Source organism: Mytilus galloprovincialis, chromosome 3, assembly GCF_965363235.1.
Source record: "Mytilus galloprovincialis chromosome 3, xbMytGall1.hap1.1, whole genome shotgun sequence".
Taxonomy (NCBI): Eukaryota; Metazoa; Mollusca; class Bivalvia; order Mytilida; family Mytilidae; genus Mytilus; species Mytilus galloprovincialis.
The window spans coordinates 55,346,044-55,362,215 of NC_134840.1; the positions used below are offsets into that span (position 1 = coordinate 55,346,044).

Genomic DNA, 16,172 nt, shown 5'->3' on the forward strand with positions numbered 1-16,172 from the left:
CTTTAAAAATCTGTTCAACCTTAATTTTTATATTTCCCTTGCTTTTGCCTGCAAAATGAAGTGTCAATTATCAAAACTTAATTGTCCTTTCCATTAAGTGTAATGCAATGACATAAATTACATGAAAAGAGGAACAAAGCAGTGTGTTCATCAATTTGTTTTCCCCTTTATTTAATAGTGTTGTTAAAGTTTTTATTCTCACTATTTCTGCAATACCTTTCATGCATTATCAAAATGATTTTTACAGCTCGATTAGTGGCTTAAAAGATTCTGACATTCTTTATTTCTAGATGTGTGGATATGTTAAAACTACCAACATTTTGAAATATTAAGTCTACTTTAGAAGACAATGTTGATTGCATCAAAATAAAGAAAAAAAGACAAGAGCAAGTGATTGTTATGAGATACAAGCATTTGAAAATGTTTAGTGTGCCTCCGGGTTTTTGAGAAGCAACATCCTTAGGATCTTGCAATCAAGTCATTTAAATAGAGATACTCTATGACATGCTTTTCTCTTGTAAAGCGTAAAATGTCATTTTATGTGTATGTATATGTCATATTCTCATCTTTTTTTTTAAATAATTACATCTTCTTGACTAGAATCTGGTGACAGTCTTTCTTTCTTCAGCTTTTTCAGTTTGACTAAAAGACAAGATATTAACAGTGTGTTAGAATAAATATGTTAATCTATGCAGACAAAATAATAGTTTAAAAGCATTGTAAATAAATTGAGAAATAATTTACAAATCTTTTTAAAAAGATAAAGAAATCAGTGACGACCTCTTTCACCTTAAGATTTTTCTGCTAACAAATCAACTTCAATTAAAAATATCTAATTTATAAAGCAAAGTAAAACAGCCTTCACAAGTTTAATTACTGTACTTGTACATGTTGTACACCATTACCTTTTAATTTCTTCTCCTGCTTTCTCTGTTCTTTAGCAATCTTTTTCTTTGGTCCCAGAAAATGTTTTTGATGATCATGGTACTTGTCATAGTTAGATAGAAGACCTGTACTGTAATACTGGTGCTGATGGTGCTGTCAATTAATAAAGAAAGTTTTGTCATAGTTAGATAGAAGACCTGTACTGTAATACTGGTGCTGATGGTGCTGTCAATTAATAAACAAAGTTTTGTCATAGTTAGATAGAAGACCTGTACTGTAATACTGGTGCTGATGGTGCTGTCAATTAATAAACAAAGTTTTGTCATAGTTAGATAGAAGACCTGTACTGTAATTCTGGTGCTGATGGTGCTGTCAATTAATAAACAAAGTTTTGTCATAGTTAGATAGAAGACCTGTACTGTAATACTGGTGCTGATGGTGCTGTCAATTAATAAAGAAAGTTTTGTCATAGTTAGATAGAAGACCTGTACTGTAATACTGGTGCTGATGGTGCTGTCAATTAATAAACAAAGTTTTGTCATAGTTAGATAGAAGACCTGTACTGTAATACTGGTGCTGATGGTGCTGTCAATTAATAAACAAAGTTTTGTCATAGTTAGATAGAAGACCTGTACTGTAATACTGGTGCTGATGGTGCTGTCAATTAATAAAGAAAGTTTTGTCATAGTTAGATAGAAGACCTGTACTGTAATACTGGTGCTGATGGTGCTGTCAATTAATAAACAAAGTTTTGTCATAGTTAGATAGAAGACCTGTACTGTAATACTGGTGCTGATGGTGCTGTCAATTAATAAAGAAAGTTTTGTCATAGTTAGATAGAAGACCTGTACTGTAATACTGGTGCTGATGGTGCTGTCAATTAATAAACAAAGTTTTGTCATAGTTAGATAGAAGACCTGTACTGTAATACTGGTGCTGATGGTGCTGTCAATTAATAAACAAAGTTTCATAATGCCCATGTTGCTTTTTGCATTTAGACAGAAGTACTACAGAAATTGATATTGCAAGACAATACATTCCATTGAAGCTCATGTTAACCCTTTCACCGATTGCTGCCCAGACTGAAGCTACTCTGAGACGATGGCTTCCCTGGCTACTATTACTTAAGTGGGAGATCTTCATAATAAATGTCAATAAAAACTTGTTTGTAGTTATTTGTTTATTTATATCATTCACTAACACTTTGTTCACAGTTTTGTTCATGTTTTGATAATTTGTTCTTCATTAAATATTCAAATTTTCAGATTTTCAGCATTATCTAGGTGAAATTCTGAAAATTCTGCTCTTTGACCCCAAATGGTAATTTTTTTAACCCAAATTGGCAAAATTTTGAAAAATTTTACGAGGCTGTACAAATTCCTCAAACTGTACAATGTCCATTCCAAGTGTTTTGTACATAAAACGACATTTTATGTCAAAAAAGTATACTAGTTTGGCTTCAATTCTTCCATTTTCTTTCAAAAAAAATGTTCCCTCATTTCAAATTCTCGTAAATTCCATAAATTTCCTCTGATTTTGACACGGTTATCAACAAACGGAAGCGCCATTTTTACACTTTTATCTGGGTATTCATCAAAGAAAGATAACTCATGTTTGCACTGTTTTGAGCGGGAAATATAAAAGAGGTAATCTGATCCCGGTAAAACCGGACTCATCGTCAGCTGTCTGAAGCCTGAATCCCAATAAACCGGGACTCATCGGCGAAAGGGTTAATTAACTTAATTGGATAAATGGCCTACATTCAATATTGATCTTAATACTGTAAGATGACTAAGTTCAAAACCCAGGACTCACTGAATTTTTTGGGGTTATTGATTGAAAGTTGATAATAATTGTTTAAAGGGGACTTCATATTGATTTCAATGTTAAGCCTTAACATTTTGTATCTATATATATGATTTTACATTAACAGAATTGTAGTTTTATAAATTAAGCCTTTACACACAATAATTATATCATGCTATGATATTTCAAATATTAATTTATTGTTGCACACACTTTCAACTTAACTCACTTCCTGGCATTCAACTATATAAAATATTTTAAATTACTAGGATTTCTTACTAGCCAATTAGATTAATTATATGTAATAAGCAGGTCTACCAATCTAATTTTACGCTTACCTCATTATCTTGGTAAAAAAGCATCTGATGTTTCCTCTGGTATTTGTGGATTTTAAGCATGGTTTGTAAATCTTCATTAGTAATTGCCTTCTCCTCATCTTCATCGGATGAACTATCACTTAAAAGTATGTTCTGAAAAATCAATTTCAAATAATTTTTAGATCATTGTCGGGGACAACATGTCTTCATGCCTTTGTTACTCTGAAAGCTAGAACACTAAAAAGAGGGCTCAGCCTATCAGTCAAGTTCAAAGCAGGATATATTTGTATCACCTACAAAATTATCTTTCTGCATTAATAACCTTCAAGGATATCCATAGCTATTCAATAGGATGACTGAGAATCTTATAACTTTTCCAATCTCGTAGCTGCTAGGAGTGAAAACTAGTCACCTTGGATTCTAATACATCATCCATGACAATTTTCTGTCTTGGGGTAATGCATGTTTACCTCTTTTGCATCGTTTTAAATAACATGTATAGTTTTGGTAAATAGAATTGAAACGAGTGAGCGTACGTTTCAGGACTGACGTACATTTTAGGATTGATGTACATTTCAAATAGATTTTTACATACATATGATAACTTTACTCTGCAAACACAAAATGACTGTGATGAAAAGTGAAAAAGACTTTATAATCTGTAGAAAGTCACAATCACCAATCAGTAATGTTATATATCAATTGTCTTATTGTTTTATTAACTTTTGATTCGGAATGCAAATATAAAACACCAAGGTCATTTGTTAGTGATAAGGATTTTACTCATACTTTTACCAAATAACAACTCACCCTTAGCCATCGTCTTGACTTCTTAACCTTACTGAAGTTGTATAGCCTTGTTTTGTCTGCTTTTCTTTCTGTAAAATATTTGTTTTTCTCATAAAATACACATTTGCTATCAATCTAAAAGCTATGGTGTGTGTAGTAACTGCCAATTGGTTTTTTTTTTCAATTCTAAGTAAAAGCAGGCATGGATCAGCAGTTAACACATGCTGTAATTTCTTAGTTCTGCTTCATTGAATTTCTTAAATATAAAAAATTGTGAAAATCATTGTTTAACACAAGGTCCAGAAAGTTCATATTTTCCAGTCATGATCTATTTGAAATTCAAATTACTGAAATGAAATAACTTATTTAAGACAAATTTAATTTGTAAATAAATTGTACTTAATTTCAATTTCCTTGGGGAAAAAGTAACACTAGTCCAACATGGCTTTTATTTTCTACACAATATAAATGCATGCAATTATCCTTTTTTTTTAATGAGTAAAACATAAGATACCTCATCATACAATACACAATAATTCCATGCAAACTAACAGTAATGAGTAATGATTATTAGTCATATTAAACACTTTTACAAGCATGGCATGTTCTTGAAAATAGTTTCCATACCTGCTTTTGTAATTGTAACACCATTCAATATCTTGCTGCCCTCACTATCCTTAACCATGGGTTGTAGAACATCATAGTCACTATCTGTACTGTCACACTCACTGTAAGTATCAGAAATCATAGTCAATTACTTATATAATAACAAGATATACAAATCATTTAGTGATATCCAGGAAGGTAAATACATCAAATGATAAAAATTGCTTCAACAGATAAATATATGATATGATATTTTATCGCTATTTTGTGCATTTTTCCTTTGATCTTTTTTTGTGATAATTTTTCATATCATTCTACTTGCTTGAGATGGAAAATCATCGCCAGAAATTAAGCAGGCATGTGGCGTTGCTAACGAAATTGACATGAAATTGACAACGTCGTCATAGGTAAAATAGCGATAAATAGATTATCATTGGTCATCTCAACTCAATTGCCTTTCCTGCTTTCGCCGTCCCGGCTCAAGCGAAAAATCAATCTCATTGAGATGATCAACGATAATCTATAAATATACATCAAACAATGATATCAATGACCATTTAGCAGGCATCTTTCATCATAAAATACAAATACATACAATGCAAAATCCACAACAATCTTGTTCTACTGATCTCTTTTGTTTTTAGTGTCTCTATATCTATTTTTTAAAACCTGCAAAATGACCCACACACAACTTGTTATAGATTGTCATTCAAGGGCTGTAACTCCTCTAAGGAACAAACTTATGATATAAGTTATGTTGACTTGTTAGTCGATAATCTTTTTGATAATGTTCTTTTGATAATTTGTATCATTTAGTTTCTCTCTTAGTGCCTTAGTTTCTCCCTAAAACAAAAATGTGGGAAAAATTGTCATTCAAAGACAAACACTCCTATACAGGGTTGACTGACAATTTCTTTCGTATCCACTTATTAATAATAAATTCTTTTAAGAAATTATCTCTGTATGATATGATTTGAGAAGGCAATCTCCAAAATAATTGAGAATTGGCATATATCACATGAAATATCATACATTTGTAATATTTGAATTTCAATTATTGTAATTTTATAATTGGAATTTCTTTGATTTTACCTATTTGCAGGTGGTTTGTTTATTACATCTTCTACATAATTCAAAAATGGTTCCAATCTTAAGGCTTGTTCAACCTGTTGTACATGTAGTGGTTTGGCAAGTTGTCCATAGTTGTGTTCAAGTGATGTACTGTGCTGCAGCATTATTTATATCACTGAAAAAAAAGAAAAAAACATCATAAACAAACAGTGGCGCCTCTAGATAATTTAAGAAGGGATGTATTACTCTGCTTTTTATCCTTAAACTTGTCCAAATATTCAGAGACTCCGATAGTCAGCAGATTAAAATAAAGGTCCAAACATAACTATTTGCACTCTCAAATCCACAAAGAGAAATCAGTAAATGATGTGTGTATTGCCTTTTATTTTAAAAATGTAATTTTACAGTATTCATAAATGTAAATGAAAACCATTATTTTAAGTTGAACATGGTGTTTATTTATTAAAATGTTGAATATAGAACAGAGATGTTAGATAATTGTACACTGGGACTAAATATTATATAAATCAATGATGCTGCTTATTGAAATGTAAAATTGAGAATGAAAATGGGGAATGTGTCAAAGAGACAACCAAACCATAGAGCATACAACCATTAATGGGTCTTCAATGCAGCTAGAAACTTCCACACCAGGAGGAATCCTTCAGTCCTTCCAAAAGAAGTAGATGAAAAAAATATTGTTTGGCAAAAAAGCATATTGAACCAGGAAACCTATGCCCTCAGATTTATTTTCTGTTTTAAAGCAACTTTGGGATCTCAAAACCTTTTGTTTTAATGATGTATTAAAAGTTTGGATGCAGAAATTTCATTGATCAATGCAATATTTATCAGAACAAAAAGAACCAAACATTGTCATATCCACACAATATTTATCAGAACAAAAAGAACCGAACATTGTCATATCGACACAATATTTATCAGAACAAAAAGAACTGAACATTGTCATATCAACACAATATTTATCAGAAGAAAAAGAACTGAACATTGTCATATCAGTCAGCAAAGTATCAACACAAGATCTGTGAGATTGGATTGATCCATTTGATTGCAGAAAATGTTGCATACAAATAAAACTATCATAACTTAAAATTGAGTTTGAATTGTTCAGATGTGATACTAAATCAGTCACAATGTTGCAATAGATGTTATTGTCCTTTGATTTGTGTTGTCTACAATGAAAGTCACTAGTGTTGACAGTGTATAACTTGCATATTTTTTACATACACTTATTTTTTTCTCCTTTATTTTCTAAGCCTGAAATGTTAAGTCATTATATTGGGGATGAACATGATGAAATTACTTGTTTAGAAAATTTGAGTGATGAATTTTTAGGCAAAGTAAAGATTTGGTCCAAATTAAAATTGCTTATAATGAGAATGTCTGAGGCTGTCGAACTGAATGATAAACCCTTATAGGACATAGAATTGCCCATATTTTGAGGTAGAGCTGGTAGACTTTTCTATCATTAATTTTGATATAATTTGTCCCATAAGTAGTTCACTACACTATAAAAACTTTTTGAGATTGAGCAAGTGCATTTTTTTTAATTTTAAATTATTGTCTAAAAGAAATGCAATTTGAAATATTTAACTGTGTTCTTGGGCCCTTTGATTCCAATGAGACAACTATATCTACCAAAGATCAAAAGACAAGGGTGTGAACAACTACAATCCTCATAGGCGGATCCCCCCCTTCCGTGGGAAAAATTTGGTTGATGATATAGGGAATCATTGAAGCATGACTGGAGCGGCCCGCCTTAGGAAAAGTTCTGGATCCGCACTGATCCTTTCAAACCATTAATTTGACTACATGTAGTAGAAATGAACAGACCAAATAACAGGACTAGAGGGTACAGATCACCTTTCACCTACAGCTTCAAAAATGACCAAAAATGGACAAATTCTTTAGTAATAAATTGTTTACTGGTCTCAGAAAGACACAAACTTTAATTTTAGTAGGACATTCAAGTGTAGGCCTAGGTTATTGCATGAAATGGTATCAGGTCTGTTCCCTCCAAAAATGCATTTAGATCTACACATTCGCTACTGGGTCTGTTATGTCTGTTTGCATCCTATTTTATTTATTTCTATTTTGTGATTAGATGATTAATTATAAATTTTGATATCTTTAAGATTACCATTAATTGGTATTTACAAAGTAATTTAAATTGGTATTATTGTTAGCACATGTGTTATAGTCCGAGATTACTCTGACGTCCAACGACTGTTTTGCCAGACAAGCTGGGGACGTGGGCTGTCAGTGCTCGTCCCATATCAAAAAGTGGATATTTGCCCATCCAAAATAGATGCGCTGCTTTGTTGCTTCTGGTGCCAACTAACGGCCTTGGAATTATATAAATCAGGTATCAATTTGTTCATTTTTCATAAATCTCTTCATGTAAGTAAGCTTCACCTACTTGCCACCCTTTATTTTTTCCATATTTAAACAGTTTTCACAGTGACCCATCGATTCAGACATTTTTACTTGTGTGTTAGTGTATAAAAGTAAAATTTAAGAAGCTAATACATGTAATTGGAGTAAAAACAATGTAGGTTTTAAATTAAAAAAAATGAAAGACAATTATTTACAGCTTATAACATGTTAGAATCAGAAGGCCTTTTTGAATCTTCAGGTTACATTTTTAGAATACCACTTTATTCTATTTATTTTGTATAGCAATCCACAAAGTGAAGCATGATAAAAAAAAACTTATTTATAAATGGTGCGAAAGGATCCAGGTTGCAAATATGTGGGGTGCGAACGTGACAGTGGGAGATTCAGAATGAAACTGAAAGCATACATGATTTTGGGCAAACCAGGCATTGCATAATGATTAAATGACAAGTTACTATGACTTGTCTGGGATAATTGGGAGAATAGCTTCAGTACCAAATTATTTATTATGTATCAGTGGAAGGCCATTGCCATTGGTGCCAGGAGTAATGTGGATCACTGACATGTGTATACAAAACATTTTATATCACGATATGTAAAAATATAAAAACATGTGGTTTGAGGGAACCAGAGGCAAAACAAGGAACTTTCTACTTTCTCTTCACATGATAAAAACGCCGGTTCAGAACGCATTTTTCATGTTAGTGAAAAAAAATCACCGTTGGCATGCGATTTTTACCTCTTTGATACACCCTTCAACGAATAGTTGAGTATCATGAATGATTGAAGAAAATCAAAATGGCGGAATTCATTGTGCAGGCTCGACTGGCGGCTAGCAAACATTGCCGAGTTCACGAATATCTTCCACCTTTGCTGGGGGTCTTCCGCCATTACTAAGTGAAAATTAATATATTTTAAAGATAGCGATGCTTCATGTGGAAACAGCATACAATTAATTGCGTGATATTTTACTCGTATTCTAACTATATAATTTATCAAGCAGTTAATACTTTATTCGATTAAGCTTGTACCCGTTAATATTCAATAGAGACAATAAATTCTCCCTGACTTTCATTACAAATAAGGTAAAGTCTTGACGTGTTCCGTTAAATACAATAAAAATATCCGAGAGTATCCGAAATATCTTAGGGCAGTGGCTATTGGTACGGATTGACAATGATTCAGAAGTGGTTTGAGCGTATTAAAAAAAACCCAGTTTTGTATTTGTTTTAGTCCAACCCTTATGGAAAATTTGTTGTTTTAGCATGGAAGGTGGGACTAAAACAGGATTAATATATAACTATATTTTATTTGGGTATTTTTTTTTCTAATTCTGTTTTTAATAGTCCCATATGGGACTAAAACAGGATATTACCTTGTATTTTTCATGACCTTTTATTCATAAAACAACTTTGTAAACAAAATTAATAAAATAAAATTCGTTAATAATAACATAAGTGTCTTGGTTCTTAATTTAACTTATCATAGATACCAGGACTAAATTAATCCTGGTACCTTTGATAACTAATTATATACGCCAGACGCGCGCTTTATGGCGGGAGCCACTAATATATAAATCAATTGCCGCGACGCTTAAAATTTGCCAGCGGATTTATCTCCATAAATCAAGGCATATGACAATTTCATAAACTGTAAAATTAATAAATGCAATAATAAAAAACTATTTCAAGAACCTTTTATATAAAAAAAAAAAAATCATAAATGACTTTTTGGATCTTTTTGTCTTATCAAATTTTAGACTTTCTGTCCTAGGGCTTATTGTTCGTTTACCTAATTAAACAATATGGAGGATGGAAGGTAAATGAGGGGAGGCCGGGGGCTTGAAAATTTTTAGGTTTTTAGGTATGGAACTTGGAAGTGGCAGAGACATATATACACATGTGTATATATGTCTCTGGAAGTGGTGACCTAAATTCAAGTCAATGCTTGAGGAAAGGACACATTGAAAAAAAAATGGTCTCAACTCAACACCCACCTCTTCCCCATAAATTAAAAATTCTAATTCGTTGGCACAAAAGACATCACATTTTTTGCTTCTTTCCGCTCGACTCAATTGTAATATACTATTCCCAAATTTAGCATCTTCTTCCAACAAGGTATTTTCATCTAAAGTTGATTTACCAACTTCTCTTCGGACTGTAGTTGCTGCTTCTTCTTTTGTTTTTCGTAAATTGATTTGTTAGACAATTAATTAGGCCTATTATAACTGCTTCTAAACTTTGTTTAAACTTCTTTATAGTTGTTAATTTATGCGTCATTTGGGTCGGAGTCTCATGTGGATACATAGCTAATTCAGTTCGTCTAATTTTCAAGTATACCACATCTCATTACAACTCATCCAATTGAATTGTGTACGCCATGCAGACGCGCGTTTTGTCTACAAAGACTCTTAAGTGATACTCGAATAAAAAGTTAATGCCAAATGAATTACGAAGTTGTAGATCATTGAATCCAAAATTCTTAAGTTATGCGAAATACAGCTAATTATTGAGGTAACAACTTCTCCCATTTTAAGCTCTTTATCTAGTTACGGAAGAAATATCTTATTGTTTTTTTTTCTGGGGGCTGGGTATTTCAATAACTTTGGGATCTTGAAATTATTTTCTTTTCTCCCCCACCCCACCCCAACCCCTAAATGAAAGAACATGACTAGTCCAATTTTAATTCTCAAAGTAAGTTCTGAGAGTCAATGACAATTTCCTTCCAGATGTCCCAAACCATGTCTGTTGAAAATTGTTTTTTCGTGGTATGTGTTCAATAGACCAAGCCCAGATAAACGAATGGTTTTCATTGCATTTCTCTAGTCTACGCATGGTACTGGAAGACCAATCTATCGTTGGCGTCTAGACCGACATACATATAACTATGATAAAATAGGTTTGAAGTCCCGGAAACTACAACTAAATGAAAAGCATCAAATAATTCCGATTCCTTTTTATCAAACGAGTCTTTTAGCTTTACCAAGCAAGCCGGAGAACAAGCACTTTGAATTTGATTCATGAACATGGAGAATAAGCACTTTCAACCTTGAGACATGTATAATTGAATTGGGGAACACGTTGAACGAGGCATCCTCCTTGCACAACCGAACGTAAAATTAAAAAAAGAAAATTATTACCCTTAACGAGTTTAACCTTCGTTTGGCTGTACTGGGTTTGTTAAAAAAAACACAATATAATTAAAATATTGATCTCTGTTTCGTTATACTACATATGATCTTAGATCAATATTTTAATTAAATTGTTAAAAAAAGGACATCAGTGTAATTTTTATTTGTCAGTACACAATGTCCTGAATTCAAATGGCATAACATCAAAGTGATGTATACTATGATCAAGGTTCAATCATCATAACAAATTGACAAAGCTGTATTTACCCCTAAAAACTACTCTGTGTATAGACTTACCCGTGCAGTTTGAAAAGTTTTAATGCCTGGCATCCTCTAAAAAAAGGCAACAGCAGTATACCCTGTTCAAAATTCATAAATCGATTGAGAAAAAAAAATCAAATCCGGGTTACAAACTAAAACGGAGGGAAACACAGAACAACGACACAACAAAAATGCAACACTAAAATGCAACACTCACAGAAACAAACTATAATATAACAATGGCATTAAAAGTTAAATACATTTTTTGTTTCAGAAAGATAAAATCTTTATTGGATTTTGATGGGCATTTTTTTTCGTTCCTGCAAAAGGCGTAAAAATAAACAAACACCTGAATTGCATTTGATACCTCACCTATAGTTCAGACACGGCTTCCTTTGACTGATTTTTAGACTTATACCTCGTATTTGACATTAATAGTCATCTCAGTATCAGAATCTATGACAAACGAGACGATTTTAATTTTAAAATTATCATTTCCCCTACTTTAGTAGCAATATACCAACTTCACCTGCATATGGGATATACGATGATTTCTCAACTTATTCGATATTCAAGAGCTTGCATCTTCTACTCAGACTTTGTAAAACGTCACCAGTGTCTGAGCAGAAAATTGATGAACTAGGGGTATGTAAAAAAATGTCGTCCTTTTTCTAAAAAAGTTCATTGGAAGGTACCAAGACCTTGTTGGTAAATATTCCGTATCAACTTCACAAATAATACATGGTGGTATTGGTGTATAGATTCTGCGTACTGATCGACCTTGTTTATCATTTTGTTAACGTGCACATGTTATATTGTTCTTTTGTTTGTCTTTGTTCTATTATTAATATTACTTTTACTGTTTGGTCTGTTTTTTTGGTGATATCCATTTGACGTGGCTCGGTACTTATGCATCCCGTCAATGTGTTGTTTGTATTATCTTTCATTTTTGCTGGTTGTTAAATATTATTTATGCTTTTTTAGGCTTCTTTGTTAAATATTTGTTTGTTTTTGTTCTGATTGAGATTGTGACACGGTGATGACTGATGTAGCCCTATTTTGACCATTGTACCTATTATGTCTGTTTTGTTCACTCATCGTTGTAAATATAATGGAATGTGATGCGACTCTTATACAAGCAGGGCCGTAACTACACTGAGGCAAATGAGGCAAATGCCTCATGTTGGAAATTTCAAAAAAAAAACAAACTGAACATTAACCTGAATTGTTTTCATTGAAAGTGTCTTGCAAGAAGCAAGTTCTCTTCACTCTCTGATGTCGCCCCTGCATGTTTTTCGTGATCCATGAGTCATCCATGTTTCTATTTTTCTTTCAGTTTTCAGAGTTGATGGTCTATTGTTTTTACTTCTGTGTCCCGGGTTTGTCTTTTGTTCATTTATTGTCCTACTTTATAACTATAGTCTGCAGTGTGTTGATTTTCATTTGTAAAGTGTGGTTTTGCAATGTTGCATGTCCACCGATGTCCAGACATTGTACGAGAAAATATTTTAAGTATATATAATGCTACTGGACATAGAAAAAAATTGTCGTTTCTTGATATCAAAGAATACAAAACTGGCTCCTTTTTTGTAGATAAATCGATCTAGATAGCTGACATGGTTTAAATCAAAGTAAGACCACAAATTTCCCGGTATCAAATCATCTTTAAAAAAACGTCAATGTATTGCAATATGACCTTTTACATTGAAGGGTTAAACTTGCATGAAGTCGCCAAGTTTTCAGACCCTTAAACAGAAAATAAAGGAATATGAAGTAAACTTGCACATGACCTTATATCACACAAAGTCAATGCATAGAAAAAATACAAATGCTCAATGGCCAAAGTTTTTTTTTCCTGTTCTTCATCTTGATAGTTGGTGGAGGGTCTTCAACAATAAAAGAATCATTAATACCGTACAACAAGGTCAAGATGGTCCTTAGTGTCGACTTAAGCAGTACTAGTACTTAAAGTATAATACTGCACTGTCACTATATTTAAATCTAGTCATAAAAAATCACCAAAGTCTGAATTAAGCACAATACAAGACAAGAACAGACAGACAATGATTATGAGAATTTAGGTTTTTGCTTTATCCTACGGTCTACTTTTAATGTTGTCCCTGTAAAACCTAAAAGTCTTAAATAACAATGAATCTATGTTTTTGCTTTGAGACAAGAATATCGTCGAAAGAAATAGCTAAAAATTAATTGTGTTTCAATGTAAGAAAGAGTCTGGGAAACGCTCAGAAATGCACGATTTTGCGTTATTTTTCTCAGGGCTTCTGGTGGCCATCAGCGGCCCCCAATCCCCTCGCCAAAAATTTTTCGCCTCGCTACGCTCGGCGAATATATTTTGCCTCAATATTAAAAGAGGCTAGTTACGGCCCTGACAAGTAAGAGGTTTAGCGCTATAAAACCAGGTTCACTCACCATTTTCTTCATTTGAAAATGCCTGTACCAAGTCAGGAATATGACAGTTGTTGTCCATTCGTTTGAGGTGTTTTATCATTTGATTTTGCATTTCATTAGGGACTTTCTGTTTTGAATTTTCCTCGGAGAAAAATATTTTTGTGATTTTAGTTTTTTTTTCAGTCTGAGATATTTCTTGTCCATGCAAATCAAGGACAATCAATACAATACAAATAAAGGGCTGCGCTTTAGCGCATGATACGCCCGTTGCTCTTTTAACTTGTCTTTTATGCTTTAAATGAATTTATATGATCAACTAAAAATATATATATACAAATCAAAAGGGATGTTGCATTAATATATTCACCAAAGTTTCATAAAATCCCCCTTTTTTAAGTATAAAAATTCATTACTTAAGAAAACGTAAAATCTAAAATTTATAAAAATGGAAAGGGAGCTTATGTCAATAGATATAAACAATTTATCAAAGTTGCATAAAATTTTGTGAAAGTGTTAGTTATTGTCCCAAAATTGGAAAACCCCCTCTTTTTTAAGCATAAAAATTCATAACACGGAAATGTAAAATCTGAAATTTATAAAAATTGAAAGGGAGCTTACATCAATAGATATAAACAATTCACCAAAGTTTCATGGACATTGGTGAAAGCCTTTTTGAGTTATTGTCCGAAGTGTTGAAAATCCCCCTTTTTTTATGAATAAAGCCCCATAAATCCAAAACTTAAAATCCGAAATTTAAAAAAATTGAAAGGGAGCTTACATCAATAGATATAAACAATTCACCAAAGTTTCATGGACATTGGTGAAAGCCTTTTTGAGTTATTGTCCGAAGTGTTGAAAATCCCCCCTTTTTTATGAATAAAGCCCCATAAATCCAAAACTTAAAATTTGAAAATAAAAAAAAACGAAAGGGAGCTTACGTCAATAGATATAAACAATTCACTTAAGTTTCATGGAAATTGGTGAAAGTGTTTTTGAGTTATTGTCCGAAGTGTGGACGACGGACGGACAGACGGACGGACGGACAGACAGACAGACGGACGGACGGACGGACGGACGGACGGACAGACGGACGGACGGACGGACAACGGTATACCATAATACGTCCCGTCTAAAAGACGACGGGCGTATAAAAAAAACCAGTTGTTACCTGAGAGGGAGCATCTCAAAGTTGTACTAGTATCCCAAATTAGTTTATTTTTATACTTTCTGCAGGTACGAAAAAAATGGCCATTAAAATCGAAATTTTTTTTTAATCTTTCCGCAGAGTCAAAAATGCAAAATGCATTTAACTTTTATATATCTAGCAGATAACAGGCATAAACACTTTTAAAATATTTTATTTTAAGTTTAACTTCATAGAAACCAGGTATATCCTGAATTGTACATGTATCAGCTTTCTACATGCCAATTTTCAACATACATTTAAAATCATATAAGAAAGAGGAGGTCTCCCGAATAGAGGTATCCCTAAAAATAACCCTTGGTTTTCTGGAAATCTTAAATTAGTATAATATGGAGCATTAATCCTCCATGTTGAATGTAAACTCATAGAAAAATAAATTTTGTCTTAACTATATTTCACCGAAAGTTTCATTTCAGTGCCACTGTGCAGAGGCGGATTTAGAGGGGGGCCCAGGGGGCCCGGGCCCCCCCTTTTTGGGAAAAAATTTGGTTGCTTATATAGGGAATCACTGAAGCGTGACTGGAGCGGGCCCCCTCTTAGGTCAGTCAGTGGGCCCCCACTTATGAAAATTTCTGGATCCGCCACTGCTGTGTTAGTTTAATAGGTAAACAGTGATTATTTTTTTGTCCAAGTGGCCTACTTTAATGATAAATAAAGGTAACAGTAGTATACCGCATAAGTTCTAATTTGGAGTAATTGGTTATCTTAACGGAATACATGATTTGATCACAAATAACGTTACAAGCATTAGCCTTTCAAAAAGGGCTAAGTCGACTCTTAGCTGATGGAAATGGAAAGTGCTCTCGCTTTGTAGATTTATTCATTTACTAGAATAGCCACGTGCATCAATCAACAAATTTTACCACACACGTGAGGTCACACGTTATGAAGTAGTATATATCGTTTAACGTTGTTGTTTACGAAACTCCAGAAGATTCGACTATTTATAGATAAAAGTTATCTGTGTACCAATATCATGAATATGCATGATTAATGACCAGGCAAAATCTAATTGCTAAAATAGAGAGGACAAATCCGATACTCTACGGGATTAAAGGACATTTACTAGGTTTGGATTGTCCTAACCAATTAATAAACTTTGATTATTCACGTCTCGTAATATCTTCCAATCAGGTAGCAAGAAAAATTCACGCACTGACTGTCCATCGTTCAATTCTTACCTTTACCTTAAAATGTAATCGAGAATTTTCGGCGTTTTCCGTATTCCGGAAAAAAATAAAATATTTTTCGTGTTATAGAAAATGAAAACCCCGAATTT

At 32.8% G+C, this 16,172-nt stretch overlaps 1 protein-coding gene across 1 annotated transcript in view; it reads right to left on the reverse strand.

The window, feature by feature from the left end:
• LOC143068353 (chromatin-remodeling ATPase INO80-like) overlaps nt 1-8,785 on the reverse strand; it is a 45,086-nt gene extending 36,301 nt beyond the window's left edge. The window contains exons 1-7 of the mRNA XM_076242344.1: nt 8,629-8,785; nt 5,496-5,649; nt 4,425-4,525; nt 3,819-3,886; nt 3,030-3,161; nt 906-1,038; nt 587-642 (exon numbers count right to left, since the gene is read on the reverse strand). Of these exons, the coding sequence (XP_076098459.1) occupies nt 587-642; nt 906-1,038; nt 3,030-3,161; nt 3,819-3,886; nt 4,425-4,525; nt 5,496-5,638 (633 nt within the window). The 5' untranslated portion in view covers nt 5,639-5,649; nt 8,629-8,785. The remainder of the gene's footprint in view (nt 1-586; nt 643-905; nt 1,039-3,029; nt 3,162-3,818; nt 3,887-4,424; nt 4,526-5,495; nt 5,650-8,628) is intronic.
• Nucleotides 8,786-16,172: the final 7,387 nt, after the last annotated feature.